At 41.2% G+C, this 16,010-nt stretch overlaps 1 protein-coding gene across 3 annotated transcripts in view; it reads left to right on the forward strand.

Moving 5' to 3' along the window:
* Positions 1-16,010, forward strand: part of RAD50 (RAD50 double strand break repair protein) — a 167,439-nt gene that overhangs the window by 119,735 nt on the left and 31,694 nt on the right. For all 3 annotated transcript variants that reach the window (XM_068277463.1, XM_068277462.1, XM_068277461.1), the window contains exons 19-22: positions 2,495-2,587; positions 2,674-2,787; positions 10,979-11,106; positions 14,956-15,180. In XM_068277463.1, the coding sequence (XP_068133564.1) occupies positions 2,495-2,587; positions 2,674-2,787; positions 10,979-11,106; positions 14,956-15,180 (560 nt within the window). The remainder of the gene's footprint in view (positions 1-2,494; positions 2,588-2,673; positions 2,788-10,978; positions 11,107-14,955; positions 15,181-16,010) is intronic.

The following is a 16,010-nucleotide window of genomic DNA, read 5'->3' on the forward strand; positions in this document are numbered from 1 at the left end:
CTTGATTTTTCGATTTTCCAATTGTTTTAAAATAGTTTTTCCAATTGATTTCCGTTCAGTGCTATGAAAATGGATTAAAAAAAAAAAGATTGAAAAAATGATCGGAAAATCAAAACATCTATCGAAATTCAGATCTGATATGTTGAAAAAAATCGGTCTGGCAGGTAAATCTAGCAGAAAATTGTATGGTGTGTACCTTGCATTGGAATAGTGTACAAATAGGGAGATATTTCCAAAAAACTAACTTCAGCAATATCCCAAGTCAAAAAAACACAGGCAACGTGTGTACGCGAAAAAGGATGCTGTTTTAGAGGGGTATGGGACTGTAACTTGACGGGGGGGGGCTAATTTCAGTTATTATGGCATTTATAAACATCACTAGGTTCACTGCACATTTACTTCCGTGACCACCTGCTGCATTTTAGGAATGGATTTGCTGCCCCTACACTTTGGAACTCCCTGCCACACCCAATCAGGACAGCTCCATCCCTGGAAGCATTTAAGTCTAAACTGAAAACCTACCTCTTTAGTCTGGCATTTATGAACATCTGACTATCTCCTCTGTAACACAACCCAGCCTGCAACCCTGTATTAATCTGAGACACAACTATGCGCTTTGAGTCCTATGGGAGAAAAGCGCTTTACAAATGTTATTGTATTGTATTGTATTGTATTTGCACGTTTTTTAACTGCAGTGCAGTTCTAGATATTGGTGGTGACAAATGTGGGCTTCTCCCTGGAGCTGCACCCAGAGGTAGTGCCCCGTACCAATTGGTTCCTAGGAATGGAGCAGGCTCGTCGCCTGCCCCTCTCAATAGTCCCATCTAGGGTACCCTCTTTCCGGCAGGTGACTTTCCACCAAAGCCAATTCCCTTTTCAAATCTCCTCATTCAAGCAGTTCTGTTGTGCTCTAATGAACTCCCCGATGGGAACTGCTCAGATGGTGTGAGCGGGATGACAACTTTTAGCCTGCAAGGTGGAATTGCCTACACACGGTTTCCTATAAGTATTTGTACAAATAGTACCGGAGATCATATCACCCTTGAAAGTAAAGGTGCGTACACACGCACTACATCTGCCAATGACGGGTCCGTCAGACTCTACCGCTGGGCGGACGTTCAGCCAACAGTAGCACGTGTGTACGCGCTGTCAGCGGACTGATAAGGCTGTTTCTGGACGATCCGCTCAGCATGAATAATTGAATATTACATTGATTGTCACTAAGACGACATTCCATAAAAGGACTTCATCTGGACCACCCTTCCAGACAACCAAAATGTCATCTATAAATCTCCTGTACCACGCAACATGAGTCAGACGGCGTCCCCCACCCCCAAAGATGTGGAACTCCTCCCACCACCCCATATAGAGGTTGGCCAATTATGGAGAAAACTTAGCTCCCATTGAGGCACGACGTGTCTGGAGGTAGAAGACACCTTCGAACATAAAATAGTTGCGGATCAGGAGATATTCTACTGCAGTGCAAATGAAAATGCGGAGATCAGAGGAGTAATCTGTGTATTTTTCTAGATGGTATTGGAGAGCTGTCAAGGCTAGATGATGCGTGATGCAGGAGTACAGAGATCTCACGTCAATCGTGAGCCAAGTGTAGCTCCGCTCCCACTGAAAATTTTCCAAACTAGCAAGTAAGTGTTTGGAGTCCTTCACATAGCCTGGCAGTCTCCTAACAAGGGGTTGTATCATTGAATCCACCCAGTCACTCAGACGCTCCCCCAGGGAGCCTATGCCCACAACAATGGGCCTGCCCTCCAGCGGGGGAGCTCGGTTTATGGATCTTCGGTAAGTGATGAAAATCTGGGATGGTAGGATGTCCAACTCCCAGGTATTCAGCTACTCTATGATCCAAGACTCTATCCATAGCTCAATTATCCCAACAACCGTCTCAGAAATTACCCCGACGGGTTACCTAATAATAATATAAATAATAATTTGAGCTGAATGCAGATCTTATCCAGTGGTGGTGATTGGTTGTAAAAGATTTAATGCAGGTTTTTTGGGGAGCACACATTTAAAGCTTCATACACAGGCTAGACCGTCTTTGTCAGAAAACAAACGATCCCAGATCAGCAAACATTTGAATTCAGCGAAAACACGACTGTCCGCTAATCAAATCATTAGTGGAGGCCTGAAAATGAAGGACCAGAAGTGCAAAATTCAGCACACATGAGTACTTTGAATGAATCAGGTGTTTATCATTTGGATAGATCGCTGTACGTGGACAATCATCGCTGTATTTTACCGTCGTTACTTGCATTGACCAATTTGTTTCCAACATTTGCGGTTGTGTGTGTTTGGAGCTTTACACAAGAGAATTTTCAATTGTAGATCTGTTATTTGTGTACTGAAGATTTTTGTCCTGATTGTAGTTCAATATACTGTGAACATAGATCTTTCTTATATTCTACCATGGGTGTCAGTTCACTTTTTAAGACCAGATTCCTGTCTGATGCCTTGTGTGCATATTCCTCTTTAGCTAAATGACATCAAAGAAAAAGTGAAGAAAATCAACTTGTACGTGAAAGACATTGAAAAATACATCAGTGATGGAAGGGAAGAATACAAAGAGGTATTTTAATACATTAGTTACTTTTAATATTATTCTAAAGGTTGTATAAGTGGAATTTTACTTATGTGTCAATCTTCCCTGTACAGCAAAAAGAGACAGAACTACAGGAACTAACAACACGTCTAAACGACTGTGAAAAGCAAAAAGAAAAAATCGATAAAGATATGATAACTATTAGGCAGGATATTGACACACAAAAAGTAAGTCCTGATTTTTTTTCTTTTATTAAAAACGGTTTATGTCTAGTAAGGTTCATAATCCATGCTTTTGTTTTTATATATTTAACCCATTCAGGTTCTGTGGTTTTCACAAGAGAAATGTTCAACTCCCATTCATTAGCCTATAACTTTATCACTACTTATCACAATGAACTGATCTTGTTTTTTCCGCCACCAATTAGGCTTTCTTTGGGGGGTACATTTTGCTAAGAGCCACTTTACTGTAAACACATTTTAACAGGAAGAATAAGAAAAAAATGGAAAAATTCATTATTTCTCAGTTTTCAGCCATTATAGTTTTAAAATAATACATGCCTCCATAATTAAAACTCACGTATTGTATATACCCATATGTCCCGGTTATTACACCGTTAAAATTATGTCCCTATCACAATGTATGGCGACAATATTTTATTTGGAAATAAAGGTGCATTTTTTCCATTTTGCATCTATCACTATTAACAAGTTTAAAATAAAAAAAATATAGAAATATTTCATCTTTACATTGATATTTAAAAAGTTTAGACCCTTAGGTAAATATTTACATGTTTTTTTTTTATTGTAATGTTTTGTTTTTTTTATAGTAAACATTTTATTTGGGTAGTTTTGGGAGGGTGGGGGGTAAACAATAGATTTATAATGTAAATGTGTGTTCATTTTAATTTATTTTTATTTTCAGTTGTAGTATTACTTTTTGGCCACAAGATGGCGGCCATGAGTTTGTTTACATGACGTCACTCTAAGCGTAACACACGCTTAGAGTGGCGCATCGGGGAGGGAACGGCCAGAAAAGGTGCAGCTTCTGAGAGAAGCTGTCGCTTTTTCAGCGGGGGAGAGGAATCAGTGATCGGGCACCATAGCCCGATACATTGATTCCCTGGCTAGCGAATCCGCGGCCGGGAGTGCGCGTGCACACGCGCGATCTGCCGCGGGGGCGCGCGGTAGCGCACATGGTTCCTGGACGTAGTTTCTACGTCCAGGAACCAAAATAGGTTAAAGACATACAGTGGGGTGCGAAACTTTGGGCAACCTTGTTAATAGTCATGATTTTCCTGTAAAAATCGTTGGTTGTTACGACAAAAATTGTAAGCTAAATATATCTTATAGGAGACACACACAGTGATATTTGAAAAGTGAAATGAAGTTTATTGGATTTACAGAAAATGCACAATAATTGTTTTAACAAAATTAGGCAGGTGCATAAATTTGGGCACTACAAAAAAGAAATTAAATAATTATTTATTAGATTCTCCTTTTGCAGAATGTACAGCCTCTAAACGCTTCCTGCAGGTTCCAATGAGAGTCTGGATTCTGGTTGAAGGTATTTTGGACCATTCCTCTTTACAAAACATCTCTAGTTCATTCAGGTTTGATGGCTTCCGAGCATGGACAGCTCTCTTTAACTCACACCACAGATTTTCAATTATATTCAGGTCTAGGGACTGAGATGGCCATTCCAGAATGTTGTACTTGTTCCTCTGCATGAATGCCTTAGTGGATTTTGAGCAGTGTTTAGGGTCTTTGTCTTGTTGAAAGATTTAGCCCTGGCGCAGCTTCAGCTTTGTCACTGATTCCTGGACATTGGTTTCCAGAATCTGCTGATACTGAGTGGAATCCATGCGTCCCTCAATTTTGACAAGATTCTCAGTCCCTGCACTGGCCATACAGCCCCACAGCATGATGGAATCACCACCATATTTTACTGTACGTAGCAGGTGGTTTTCTTGGAATGCTGTGTTTTTCCTCCATGCATGACGGGGCGTTGTTATGCCCAAATAACTCAATTTTAGTTTCATCAGTCCACAGCACCTTATTCCAAAATGAAGCTGGCTTGTCCAAATGTGCTTTACGTACCTCAAGCGGCTCTGTTTGTGCTGTGGGCAGAGAAAAGGCTTCCTCTGCATTACTTTCACATAAAGCATCTCCTTGTGGAAAGTGCGCCGAATGGTCGAAAGATGCACAGTGACTCCATCTGCAGCAAGATGATGTTGTAGGGTGGGTTGACTGTTCTCACCATTCGTCACTTCTGTTCAGCCGAGATTTTTCTTGGTCAGCCACTTCAAGCCTTAACTTGAACTGAGCCTGTGGTCTTCCATTTCCTCAATATGTTCCTAACTGTGGAAACAGACAGCTGAAATCTCTGAGACAGCTTTCTGTATCCCTTCCCTAAACCATGATGGTGAATAATTTTTGTCTTCAGGTCATTTGAGAGTTGTTTTGATACCCCCATGTTGCTACTCTTCAGAGAAATTTAAAAGAGGAGGGAAATTTACAATTGACCCCCTTAAATACTCTTTCCCATAATTGGATTCACCTGTCTAGGTAGGTCAGGGGTCACTGAGCTTACCAAGCCAATTTGAGTTCCAATAATTAGTTCTACAGGTTTTGGAATCAATAAAATGACAACACTCCCACATTTATGCACCTGCCTCATTTTATTTAAACAATTATTGCGCACTTTCTGTAAATCCAATAAACTTAATTTCACTTCGCAAATTTCACTGTGTGTGTCTCCTATATTTTTAATCGTAACAACCAACAATTTGTTCAGGAAAATCATGACGATTAACAAGGTTGCCCAATCTTTCGCACCCCACTGTAGTTTAAACATATGGATTTCTGTTTATATAAGTAAAAGTCAGTTCTCACCAAGTATGTAGGTAGAACGCATTTGTATTGCTATTAGACATCTTTCCACAACACATTATGGGCTTTGCAGTCAATACAAAAATCCATATTGCACATTGAACTCAGTATTGCTGACACCTTACTACTGTCTTAATAAGATGAAACTGCTTATTATAAATTGCATGAAAAAATCACTTAAAGGACCACTACAGCTAAACAAAAGTAAGCAGTTAAAATCTGACAGAACTGACAGGTTTTGGACTAGTCTTACCTCATCGTGGGGGAGTCTGAAGCCAAGTACACACATGTGAGAATTGCGCCCTCGGGCTGATAATTTCGGGAACTATGCTGTACAGACACATCCCTAACCTTTACGCTAGAGATGTGTTCTGTTGCTATGGAGAGGGGCGGAGGGGCGATGAGGCTTGAAAAAAGCTTTGTGATCAGCCATTCTTGGGAATTTAGGGCCGTTAAGGATCCGACAGGACATCTACACCACCAATTTGGCAAAATTCTGTATAAAGATTACCATGCATTTAGAAAATTACATGAAAGTAATACAAACCTGGAATATTAGAAGTTGAAAAGGTCCAGGTAGAGATTTTTAGGTGCTGACAGGCTTTATACAATTTGTAGCAAACACAGTTTTACTTAGAAATCCCGTCTAAGGAGATTCAAGTTCAGGGTTCCAGACAAAGCACTGGAACTCACTGTAGTAAAAAAACAAACCAAAAAAAAACGGAGCCTAAGGTTTCGATTATGATTTGCCAATCACTGGCCAATTGTGCTTCCACCATGTAGTATGAGGACTACCAGATTTTGAATACTATGAACAGATTATGTATATAAGCTCTCATGCTACATTAAAGTGGTACATTTGGCCAATCACTAGCCGATCAAAATTGGATGTGTGTACCAGGCTGTGGTCTACGTGTCATCTGTGGATAAATACAACATACGGTACATTAGATTATATACAAACCACTATTTTAAATATGGTAACAAATATTTACCAGCACTGGGAAATGAAGACCCTCAATGCTATATAAAGCACAAATCATATGTGAAGAAAAACCTTCACAGCAAAGCTCCCTCCAAGTTAATCAGGTTTTCAGAGAATATCGCTCCAATTTATACTCACATTGTCCCTCCCTTGAAGTGAAAGGAGAGTATCCTGATTCTGTGGCGCTTCCCTTTTTAATAGATAAGAAATTACTGTCCATTAACATAAAATAATTAAATTATTGAATACTTAAAATGATGTTCTCATTTCTTTAACAGGAAGATATCACATAGTATGAATGGCTTTGTCCAGTGGTCCTCAAACTAAGGCCCACGGGCCTAATGCAGCCACCGAGGCTTTTTCACAGGCCCCCCACTCACAAAATGTATTACTTATCGATGCGGTCCACTACATCTTTTAATATTGGTGTCTCGCATATAGAATGGCAGTGCTGGCACCACCCATCCACAAACTGTAGAAGCCAGTGAGCAGTCATTCGCTGGCTTCCAATCCAATTCTGCATCAGGAGGCACTGCTGTCCAATTCGACGACAGGTTGTCCCCTGAGTATGCTTCACTGTCTGGCGAAAAGAGATTTTTTTACTATCTGCACTTGCTGTATTGGGGGCATAATATTTGCACATGCTGTGTTGGGGGGCATACTATCTGCACATGCCATGTTGGGGGCATAATATCTGCTTTGATTAAATGGGAACAAAAGAGCTGCATTTGTTAACAGGTAATAGTTTACACTACCTACGTTTAATGTTATGTTTTCTACATGATATTATGTATACTCCGGCCCCCCATTAGTTTGAAGTATGTTGACCCGGCCCTTGACCCAAAAAGTTTGGGAACCCCTGGCTTTGTCAGACTGCAAGTATTTGTTACAGATTCTTCCTCTGTTAATGAAGCATATAGATGTGCAGGAGGTTTCTTTGTCATTCATACAAAAGCAAGATAAAAGCCTAGATTAGCTCTGAAAAAGTTACTAAAACTATGCCAGCAATAAGCAAAGCACTGTGAAACATGTAACCCTATGGGATTACTCTCATTGCAGTGCTTTAGCAGTGCTTGCGAAAATCACAAGTAATTCTCATTCACTGTAATGAGACTAGCAAAACACAAGCATGGCGAAAAACACAATGCAAAATTGGCCGGCTGAGGCAAACACAGCCACACTCACTGACAGTCTGTAAATTCTGTGACAGACTTGCAACTGTGGGGTTTGTGGTATTGTTCGCCAGGCCCCAGACTCACTCATGTCCCATACTGCAGTCCCACCTACGATGCCCTGAAGGCAGCTCTGGAACTTCATCCCATTCAGTAGCTAATATCCCCTTTCCCACAAGAAATCTTTACCTTTTCTCAAATATATTTATTGGGGAGGTCTGTATGGCTGATATTGTGGAAAAAAAACCTCCCTCAGTGTGATTAAATTGCCCCTGTACAGTGACGAACATTCTGTACAGATCACTTGGCAGAACTAAAGATGTCACCAACAGTGATACATTTCCAAATGTAAATCAGGGAGAGGAAAGATTTTACAATGGGCAAACGCTAACTAATGTATAAATGAATATTGTAAAATAAATAAACAATTTTATTTATTACGTTATTTTCACTACAGTTCCTCTTTAAGAAAAAACTTATTAACAAATGCTATTAATTCATTGAGGGTAATATTAGAACAAAGATTAGCTTAACCAAATCTCTCCACTGCTGCCATAAAATGCTCCTGTGCATTTTACTATGAGTGGAATAAACAGGTTCTCTATTTTGGAAGTAAAGTGCTATTAGGCCTCTTTTACACTGTTGCGGTGCGATTGTTATGCTGGGTACACACTATGAGAGTTTATGGTCGATTTACTGTCAGATCGATTCTTTCCAACATGTCCAATTTGCTTTGCGATTGATTCCAGGCCGTTTTCCGATCGATTTCCGTTAACTTCAATAGGAAATCGATCGGGAAATGCTCGGAAATCGATCGGAAAGCAAATCGGACATGTTGGAAATAATTGATCGGACATGTTGGAAATAATTGATCGGACAGTAAATCGACCATAAAATCTCGTAGTGTGTATCCAGCATTATACGATCTAATTGCAACTGACTCGACAGTTCACACTGTGTGAAATCAGTGCAGTCCAACCATATCAGTGAGATAAACTTTACATTGAAAGAGTGTCTCACTTTCTGGGTACGGTATGTGTGCAAGTCATCCGGTAATGCACTGCATGCAAATATCAGATTTTATTTGTATATAATAGGTTATAGAGAACAGTTCTCACTGTCTTAGTTATAGTCTCTACTAACAAATTCTGACATAAAGAGATAATTACTTAGTTATTCTCATTTATGAAATAAGTTTAGTTTGCAGATTTACTTGTTTCTAACGTAAAAAATATGGTCATTATTAGTAAATATGGAACCACAAGATCTCCTAGAACTGATGCAATCAGGCTGGGCGGCACTGGAAACTGCAACGATTAATGAAAACTGTAGGGAAATTCAGTTAAGGGTTTTACATCAAGCTTTTAGTCCTTTTTTTAAAACTCCCTTTTAAACACAGTGAGGCAGAGGAATTTCCTACATGTCTGAAATGAAACTCTACAGATTTTAACTTCACCACGTACTATGGAATTGTTCAGTCATCAAAGGTTAAGAAGTGTATTCTCCTCTGTTACCAAGAAACTCGGAACCCTTAACCCCTCAGTGATTTTGTTTCACCGCTCTTATTCAAGTAGGAAAACTGAATGTATACCACTATCTAACTTATCACACCAGATTGTAATTATGAATGTTATCTGTTACCCCGGTAGTGGAAAGTCTCCAAGTATTATTAGACAATTTAATGCTGAGAAAAAAGCTGAATTTTTCATGGAACTGCTTTACAATCTGTGCCCCAAGATGGCATAGAGCAATCATCTCGGCCAAGTTTTCTCTACTGTCTGCCCAAGGCTTTACACGTTTATCATAATATTTTGTGTAGCAGATTATATTTAGCTTTATATTATTATAAATTATATTTACCGGTATATTATGTAAAAATGTTAGTCCCAGCACTCAAAATTGGAGACCAGCGTGCTATAGCTGATTAGAACTCGTTGCCCACCGAGTTCAAAAGTAGCAAAAATTAGCTGTCAGCAGCACTGCTAAAGTGAAAACTTAGCTCTTTTATTTGTGCAATAAAATCACATGTCAAGAATAGGCTGAGGGCATCCCTCAGCCCTCAGCCTATTCTTGACATGTGATTTTATTGCACAAATAAAAGAGCTAATTTTTCACTTTAGCGGTGCTGTTGACATCTCATTTTATATTTATATTATAAATATTTAGCTAAATATTTATTTATATTTTTTTATATAGCTAGTGAGATACATTCCTCATTAGGGATATTTTGATCTGTCAACGGTATATGGAAGTCACATACACATCCTGATCTCCCCCAAAATGCTGCGTGCAGCGCGTTTGTGATTTATGCAAATCGCAGACGCTGCAGTGTATCCCCATAGGGATACATTTCCACAGCGATTTTGCTTATCGCCAGGGATGAGCAAAGCACTGAAAAGTGCCCTAGGGTGAACCAGCGCAAAGCTTACTTACTTAGACTCTCCCCCTTCCCCTCCTGCCCCAATACTGTAAGTGGTACATGATGTAGGAAGAGATGAAACTATAACCACCAAATCTCCTTCCTCCTTAAAGAGGAACACCAATGAAAATAATGAAATAAAAAAGTGCTTTTTTACAATAGTCCTATATAATAAAACCCATAGTCTCCCTGCATCATCATCCTCCTGTCTGTGTGTCCGTGGTTTTGCGCTACTGCGCATGTGTTAGGACAGGAGAAGGACAGGGGCGGGCAGCTGTTGGTGAGCAAGGCGTGCATGCGGGCGCGCGTGTGAGGTCGCGCGCGGCGGGTGCGTGCATGCGCACTGACATGTGGGACAGACCTGGAGCCCGTTTTTTAACGGGCTTAGGTCCCCTAGTTATGTATAAATGATTTAGTCAGTGTTTGCCCATTGTAAAAGCTTTCCTCTCCCTGATTTACATTCTGACATTTATCACATGGTGACATTTTTACGGCTGGCAGGTGATGTCACTAGAAGTAGCTGCTGCTTGCTTTTTTGGCAGTTGGAATCCACTGTAAACAGTTATTCCCACAATATAATGAGGTTCACAGAGAGGAAACTGTCAGGACCATGGTCCTGACAGTTTCCTGTGGGAGGGGTTTCACCACAATATCAGACACATATCAGCCTGATGATCAGTTTGTGAAAAGGTATAGATTTCTCATGTTAAAGGGGGTATTATCTACTGATTGGGATAAAGTTCAATTCTTGGCCACGGTTTCTTTTTAAATCCATCCTAACTGTGAGGATCAGAGGGAGTTTCTCAGAGTCGCACCCATGAAGGTAACGCTGATGTTGCTGCACTCTAGCGTCTTTGCATTTTTCACTAACATAGTACAAGTCTGCTTTAATTTGCAAGAATACTAAGGATGATTGATATGGATGCACTGATTATATCTATACTACTGTAGATACAGGAACGATGCCTCCAGGACAATTTAACACTTAGAAAGCGACTGGAAGAACTTAAGAAGGTAGAGCAGGAACGGGAGCAGCTGTTAAAGGAAATGGGGCAGATGAAAGCTGCACAACTCAGAAAGTAAGTATATTGTGTCTTGAAAAAAATATGACTGCCATGACTGCTCCCATTGGTTGTAATAAATTTAACTTCCACTACACAGCTCTGTCTTAGTTTGCAATGGTCCAAAATTTTATGCTAGGTACACACCATACAATTTTATGGCAGATTTACCTTCCAGATCGATTATTTCCATCATGACCGATCTGAATTTCGATTGATTTTTCGATTTTCTGATAATTTTTTTCAATCGATCTTCATTCGGTTCTATGAAGACCAATAAAACTATTAAAAACGATTGAAAAATCGACATGTTGGAAATAATCAATCTGGCACATAAATCTGCTAGGAAATTGTATGGTGTGTACCTAGCATTACAGGCCACCTTTTGCTACTATTACCCAGCCTGCTCGCCTTACATTGCCATCCAGCGGGGTAACAGTGAAGGCATGAGAGTGACCAGCAGGACAGATTAGGTTTACAATAAGTGGTAAATAAGTGGCAAAGGTCACGCTTCTGGACTGCGGTTAAATCCAACACTCTGAATTTGCCCAACTAGAAAAAAAGCTCCAGTTTCTTTAACTTAAATTTGGGGCGCTGCAGTTTATACGCCATCAGAGTAATTGGAATACAATACAGACTGCTGCACTCTGCTTAAGCATGTTTTAGTCTTCCAGACAGAAAGGTATATCTGCCACCAGTCTTGCACTGAGCGTGTCAAAGTTATCTTGCAGAAACAAGACACTAAATGGTGTAACACTTTTACACTTTGAGTACGATCTATCACAATATCACACTGGACGTGAGTCACTGCAAAGGGTGTTGTGTATGCACACGGTGCTGAACCCCCAATAGGTGTGGGGCTCTCTGGATGTTTGCAGAGGTGGGCAAATTCCTATATAACTTCAGACATGCTGGCTATTGTGAGATCATCAGGGAAAACAGCATAAAATCAAACATTTAATGGAAAAATTAAAAGAATGTCACTCACAAACAGCAACCGATGATTTGCTCAAGAAAGGCAGCAGGCAGGCTGCGTATGGCCAGGTCACTTACAGCATCCCGCTCGATTTGTTCTCCTCCTAACCTGAAACCAGGTCCTTTCTTGCTATGTATCTTCAGCAAATCTATTATGTCCTAATAATTAGTATAATAATTATACAATACAGACTGCTGCACTCTCACACCTCAATGTCTGACACACTGCTCGTAGATCCAACCTGCATGTTTGTCCTCATAAATTACTGACTCATCATGGGCACTATTCGGGTATGCTAAAAAGCAGAAACTGTAATAGGAGTCTCTATAATTATTGGGGGGGGGGGGGGGAAGATCATTATAAATATTAGACACTTAAGTGCTATACTAAACTCAAAAGATGGCACTCATAGGGTTCAATAAGGTTGGCACTGGATAGTAGTGGGTTGTGACTGCAGGTGTTGCACCCAAGTGGTGAAGGCAAAATGGCGTACTGCCTGTAACCCCCTCCTGTAGGCCAATGGCACGCTACAGATGAGTTAGCAGGTAGGCCACAGAGTAGAGAATTGCAGTAGTGTAGTTGTGAAGTAATCATGGCATGCACAAGAAGTTTGGTAGTGTCCTGAGTGAGAAATGGGCACTGAGTGAGAAATGGGCAGATGCGGGAGATATTTTTTAGGTGGAGATGACAAGAGGAGTATAGTTTGTCAATGTGTGGTTTGAATGAGAGAGTCAAGGCTGGTATTACAACTAGGCAGCATGCCTGGGGGACGGTGTTATTGAAATGCCATCAACAAAGATAGTTTTGTCTGGAGAGGGAGTTAAATTGTGGGGTGGAAAGATGACCGTTTCGGTTTTGTCCATGTTGGGTTTCCGAAAATGAGAGGACATGAAGAAGGAGATTGAATTGAGCCAGTCAGGAAGGAAGGTAGATTTGGTAGTGATCAGCATATATGTGGTACTGGAAAACAAAGAAACTGATGAGCTGACCAAGACCCTAAGTGTAGATAAAGAAGAGGAGAGGTTTGACGACTGAGCCTTGGGCAACTTCAACCGTGAGAGAGGAGGTGGTGCTAGAGAGAGTGACTCTGAAGGCCCTGTCTGAGATAAAGCAGGAGAGCCAGGAGAGGGAAAGACCCTGAATGCCCATGAACAAGAATCTGGAGGAAAAGATAGTCCAATGTGTCAAATGCTGAGGAGAGATCTAGGGAAATGAATATAGAGTCTTTTAGATTTAGCAAGTTACCAGGTTATTGGTTACTTTGAGCAGGGCAGTTTCAGTTGATTAACTGGAGCGGAATTCAGATTGGAGGTCATTAAACAGGGGTGACAGTTGTGGAGACAGAGCGGTGGGAGGAGTAGATTGGTCTGACTGCTGCGTTCATGATGGATTGTAGGGGGGTGATGCGGTTTTGAGGAAGGCCTGACAAGAGGATGTTGCAGTAGTCCAGGCGGGAGATGATGAGGACATGGACAAGGAGTTTGGCAGTGTCTGGGGTTAGGAAAGGCCGGCATGTAGTGGAACGTGGTGGAGAGATGAGACTGTGAGTTCAGATAGTGGTGAGAAGACAGTTTGTATAGAGTGTATATAGAGTGTAGAGGGAGGAGGCTGCTGGGTGAAGCTTTTCCTGATGTTGGTGATTTTGTCACTAAAAGTAGGAAACAAAGTCTTCGACTGAGATGCAGGGAGTGGGAGGTGGAGTTGGGGCCGGAGGAGGGACGTGTAGGGAAGAGTAGTTTAGGGTTGTGGGACCATGAAGAGATTAAGGGAGAGAAGTATGAGTGTTTGGCTGCAGAGAGGGCCCAGTGTGTGTAAAAGCCTCTTTTTAACTTTGGAAATCTTAAGGGGGCCATACACGTATAGATTTGCAGCAGATTCGACCATCATCTGATGCCTGTCAAAGTCGAATCTGACAGGAATCTCTCTGATGTGTTCCACACACTAGGAACAGATTTCCAATCGATTTCAGAATTAAATCTATTGGAAATTGATCTAAATGTATTATTGGACCATTAGATCCAATGCAATGATAGAATCAATTTCTGATTGATGGCTGAAATCAACCAGTGTATAGGCCCCTTTATTGCAAATCACTTTTTCACCAGCGTCATTCAGCTAACTGGGAGCAGTATCTTAGTAGTTTGATCCCCTCTTTGAGCCAGGGTTGTCGATGGGCTTGGCAACGGTAGACCACGGTGGTGAAAACCTCACAATAAAAGGCTGGAGTTAAGGTCTTGTGATAATAGCTAGATCAGGGTCAGTAAAAGAGGTTAAAGCGAGTAGAGGATGCAGAGAAGGTGGATAGTGCCCTAAAGCGAACCTAAACTGAGAAGGATATGGATTTTTCCTTTTATATAATACCAGTTGCCTAACTCTCCTGCTGATCCTCTGTCTCTAACACTGTTAGCCACAGCCCCTTTACAAGCATGCAGATCAGGTGCTCTGACTGAAGTCAGACTGGATAAGCTGCATGCTTGATCAGGTGTGTGATTCAGCCATTACTGGAGGACTGCTAGGGAACTGGTATTGCTTAAAAGGAAACATCCATATCCCTCTCAGTTTTGGTGCACTTTAAGGTTAAGTTGCAAATGTTTCTGTACTCTTGTATAAAAGTTTGCTGTGGGGTTGTGTGGTGTCTGGACAGAAGGAGAGTGAATTTGAGTGAGTAATGTTCAGACAGTGGGAGGGCAGAATTAGTGAGGTTAGATAGGGAACAGCATCTAGTGAAGATTAGGTCAAGTGTGTGGCCACCAACATGGGTTGTAGTGGTGGACAACAGTGTAAGCTCAAAGGAGGTGGTAAGTGACAGGAACTTGGAAACAGAGGACTTGTTAGTGTCGATAGGGATGTTTGAGCTCAAGTTTTTTTTATTGTCTGTTTTTGCTTCTTAGTGAATATCAAGAACTGGAAAACAAAATTGATACGCTGAAAACAAACCACAGCCTGGCCCTTGGCAGACAGAGAGGATTTGAGGAAGAAATCCTGCGGTTTAAGAAGGAGCTTCGGGAACCCCAATACAAGGATGCCGAAGAGCAGCATAGAGAGAAGATGATTACTATGAGAACCACAGAGCTGGCCAACAAGGATCTGGACATTTACTATAAGACACTGGATCAGTGAGTACTTCTTTCAGCAATATTTCACTTAAATGGAAAAGTTACAGTTCCTGGATGAAATTTGAGCTTTGTTCAAGCCTTTTTGAGTCATTATGAGCAATACACTTATGCACCATAGAATCGTTTTGACAGTGGAGACTTCTTGTTTTAAATTTAAAGGAAAGGTCCAGGCAGAATAAAAAAACAAAATCCACTTAATTGAGGCTTCCTCCAGCCCCTGGCAGCCGTCCTGTACCCTCGCCGCAGCTCCGGTAGCTCCCACTGTCCTCCGCTGCAGAAGCTGACCTCACCAGGTCGGCTTCTTGTGCGTTCCACCGCACGGGTCGTGGTCTGACTGACCTCATCGGGATTGTACTGCGCAGTACAGACCTGATGGCGTTGGCCAGATAATGTGACCCGCTCAATGGAACGCACAGGAAGCCGAACTGGCGAGGTCGGCTTCTGCAGCGGAAGACACTGGGAGCCACTGGAGCTGTGGCGACGGCCCAGGACGTCTGCCAATGGCTGGAGGAAGCCCCAGGTAAGTGGATTTTGTTTTTTTTTATTCTGCCTGGATGTATCCTTTAAAGTACCACTCATGCAAAATCTGAGGTTTTTAGTTAATTAAATAATTCATATCTGCCAGAGGTCTAAGTGTTGAGAAAGCAAGGTATATGAAAATCCCAAACATCAGTTCACAGACCTCTTTTGTGAGCTTACACACTTAATGTCCATTTAAAGAGTATATCATTGGGTTAAAGCAGACCTGTCAGTAAAAGCAATATTACCTCACTTTGGTCCATCAACCACTATAGCTCGAGTCATCATTTAAAAATGCCTGCCAAAAGCAA

Source organism: Hyperolius riggenbachi, chromosome 3, assembly GCF_040937935.1.
Source record: "Hyperolius riggenbachi isolate aHypRig1 chromosome 3, aHypRig1.pri, whole genome shotgun sequence".
Classification (NCBI taxonomy): domain Eukaryota; kingdom Metazoa; phylum Chordata; class Amphibia; order Anura; family Hyperoliidae; genus Hyperolius; species Hyperolius riggenbachi.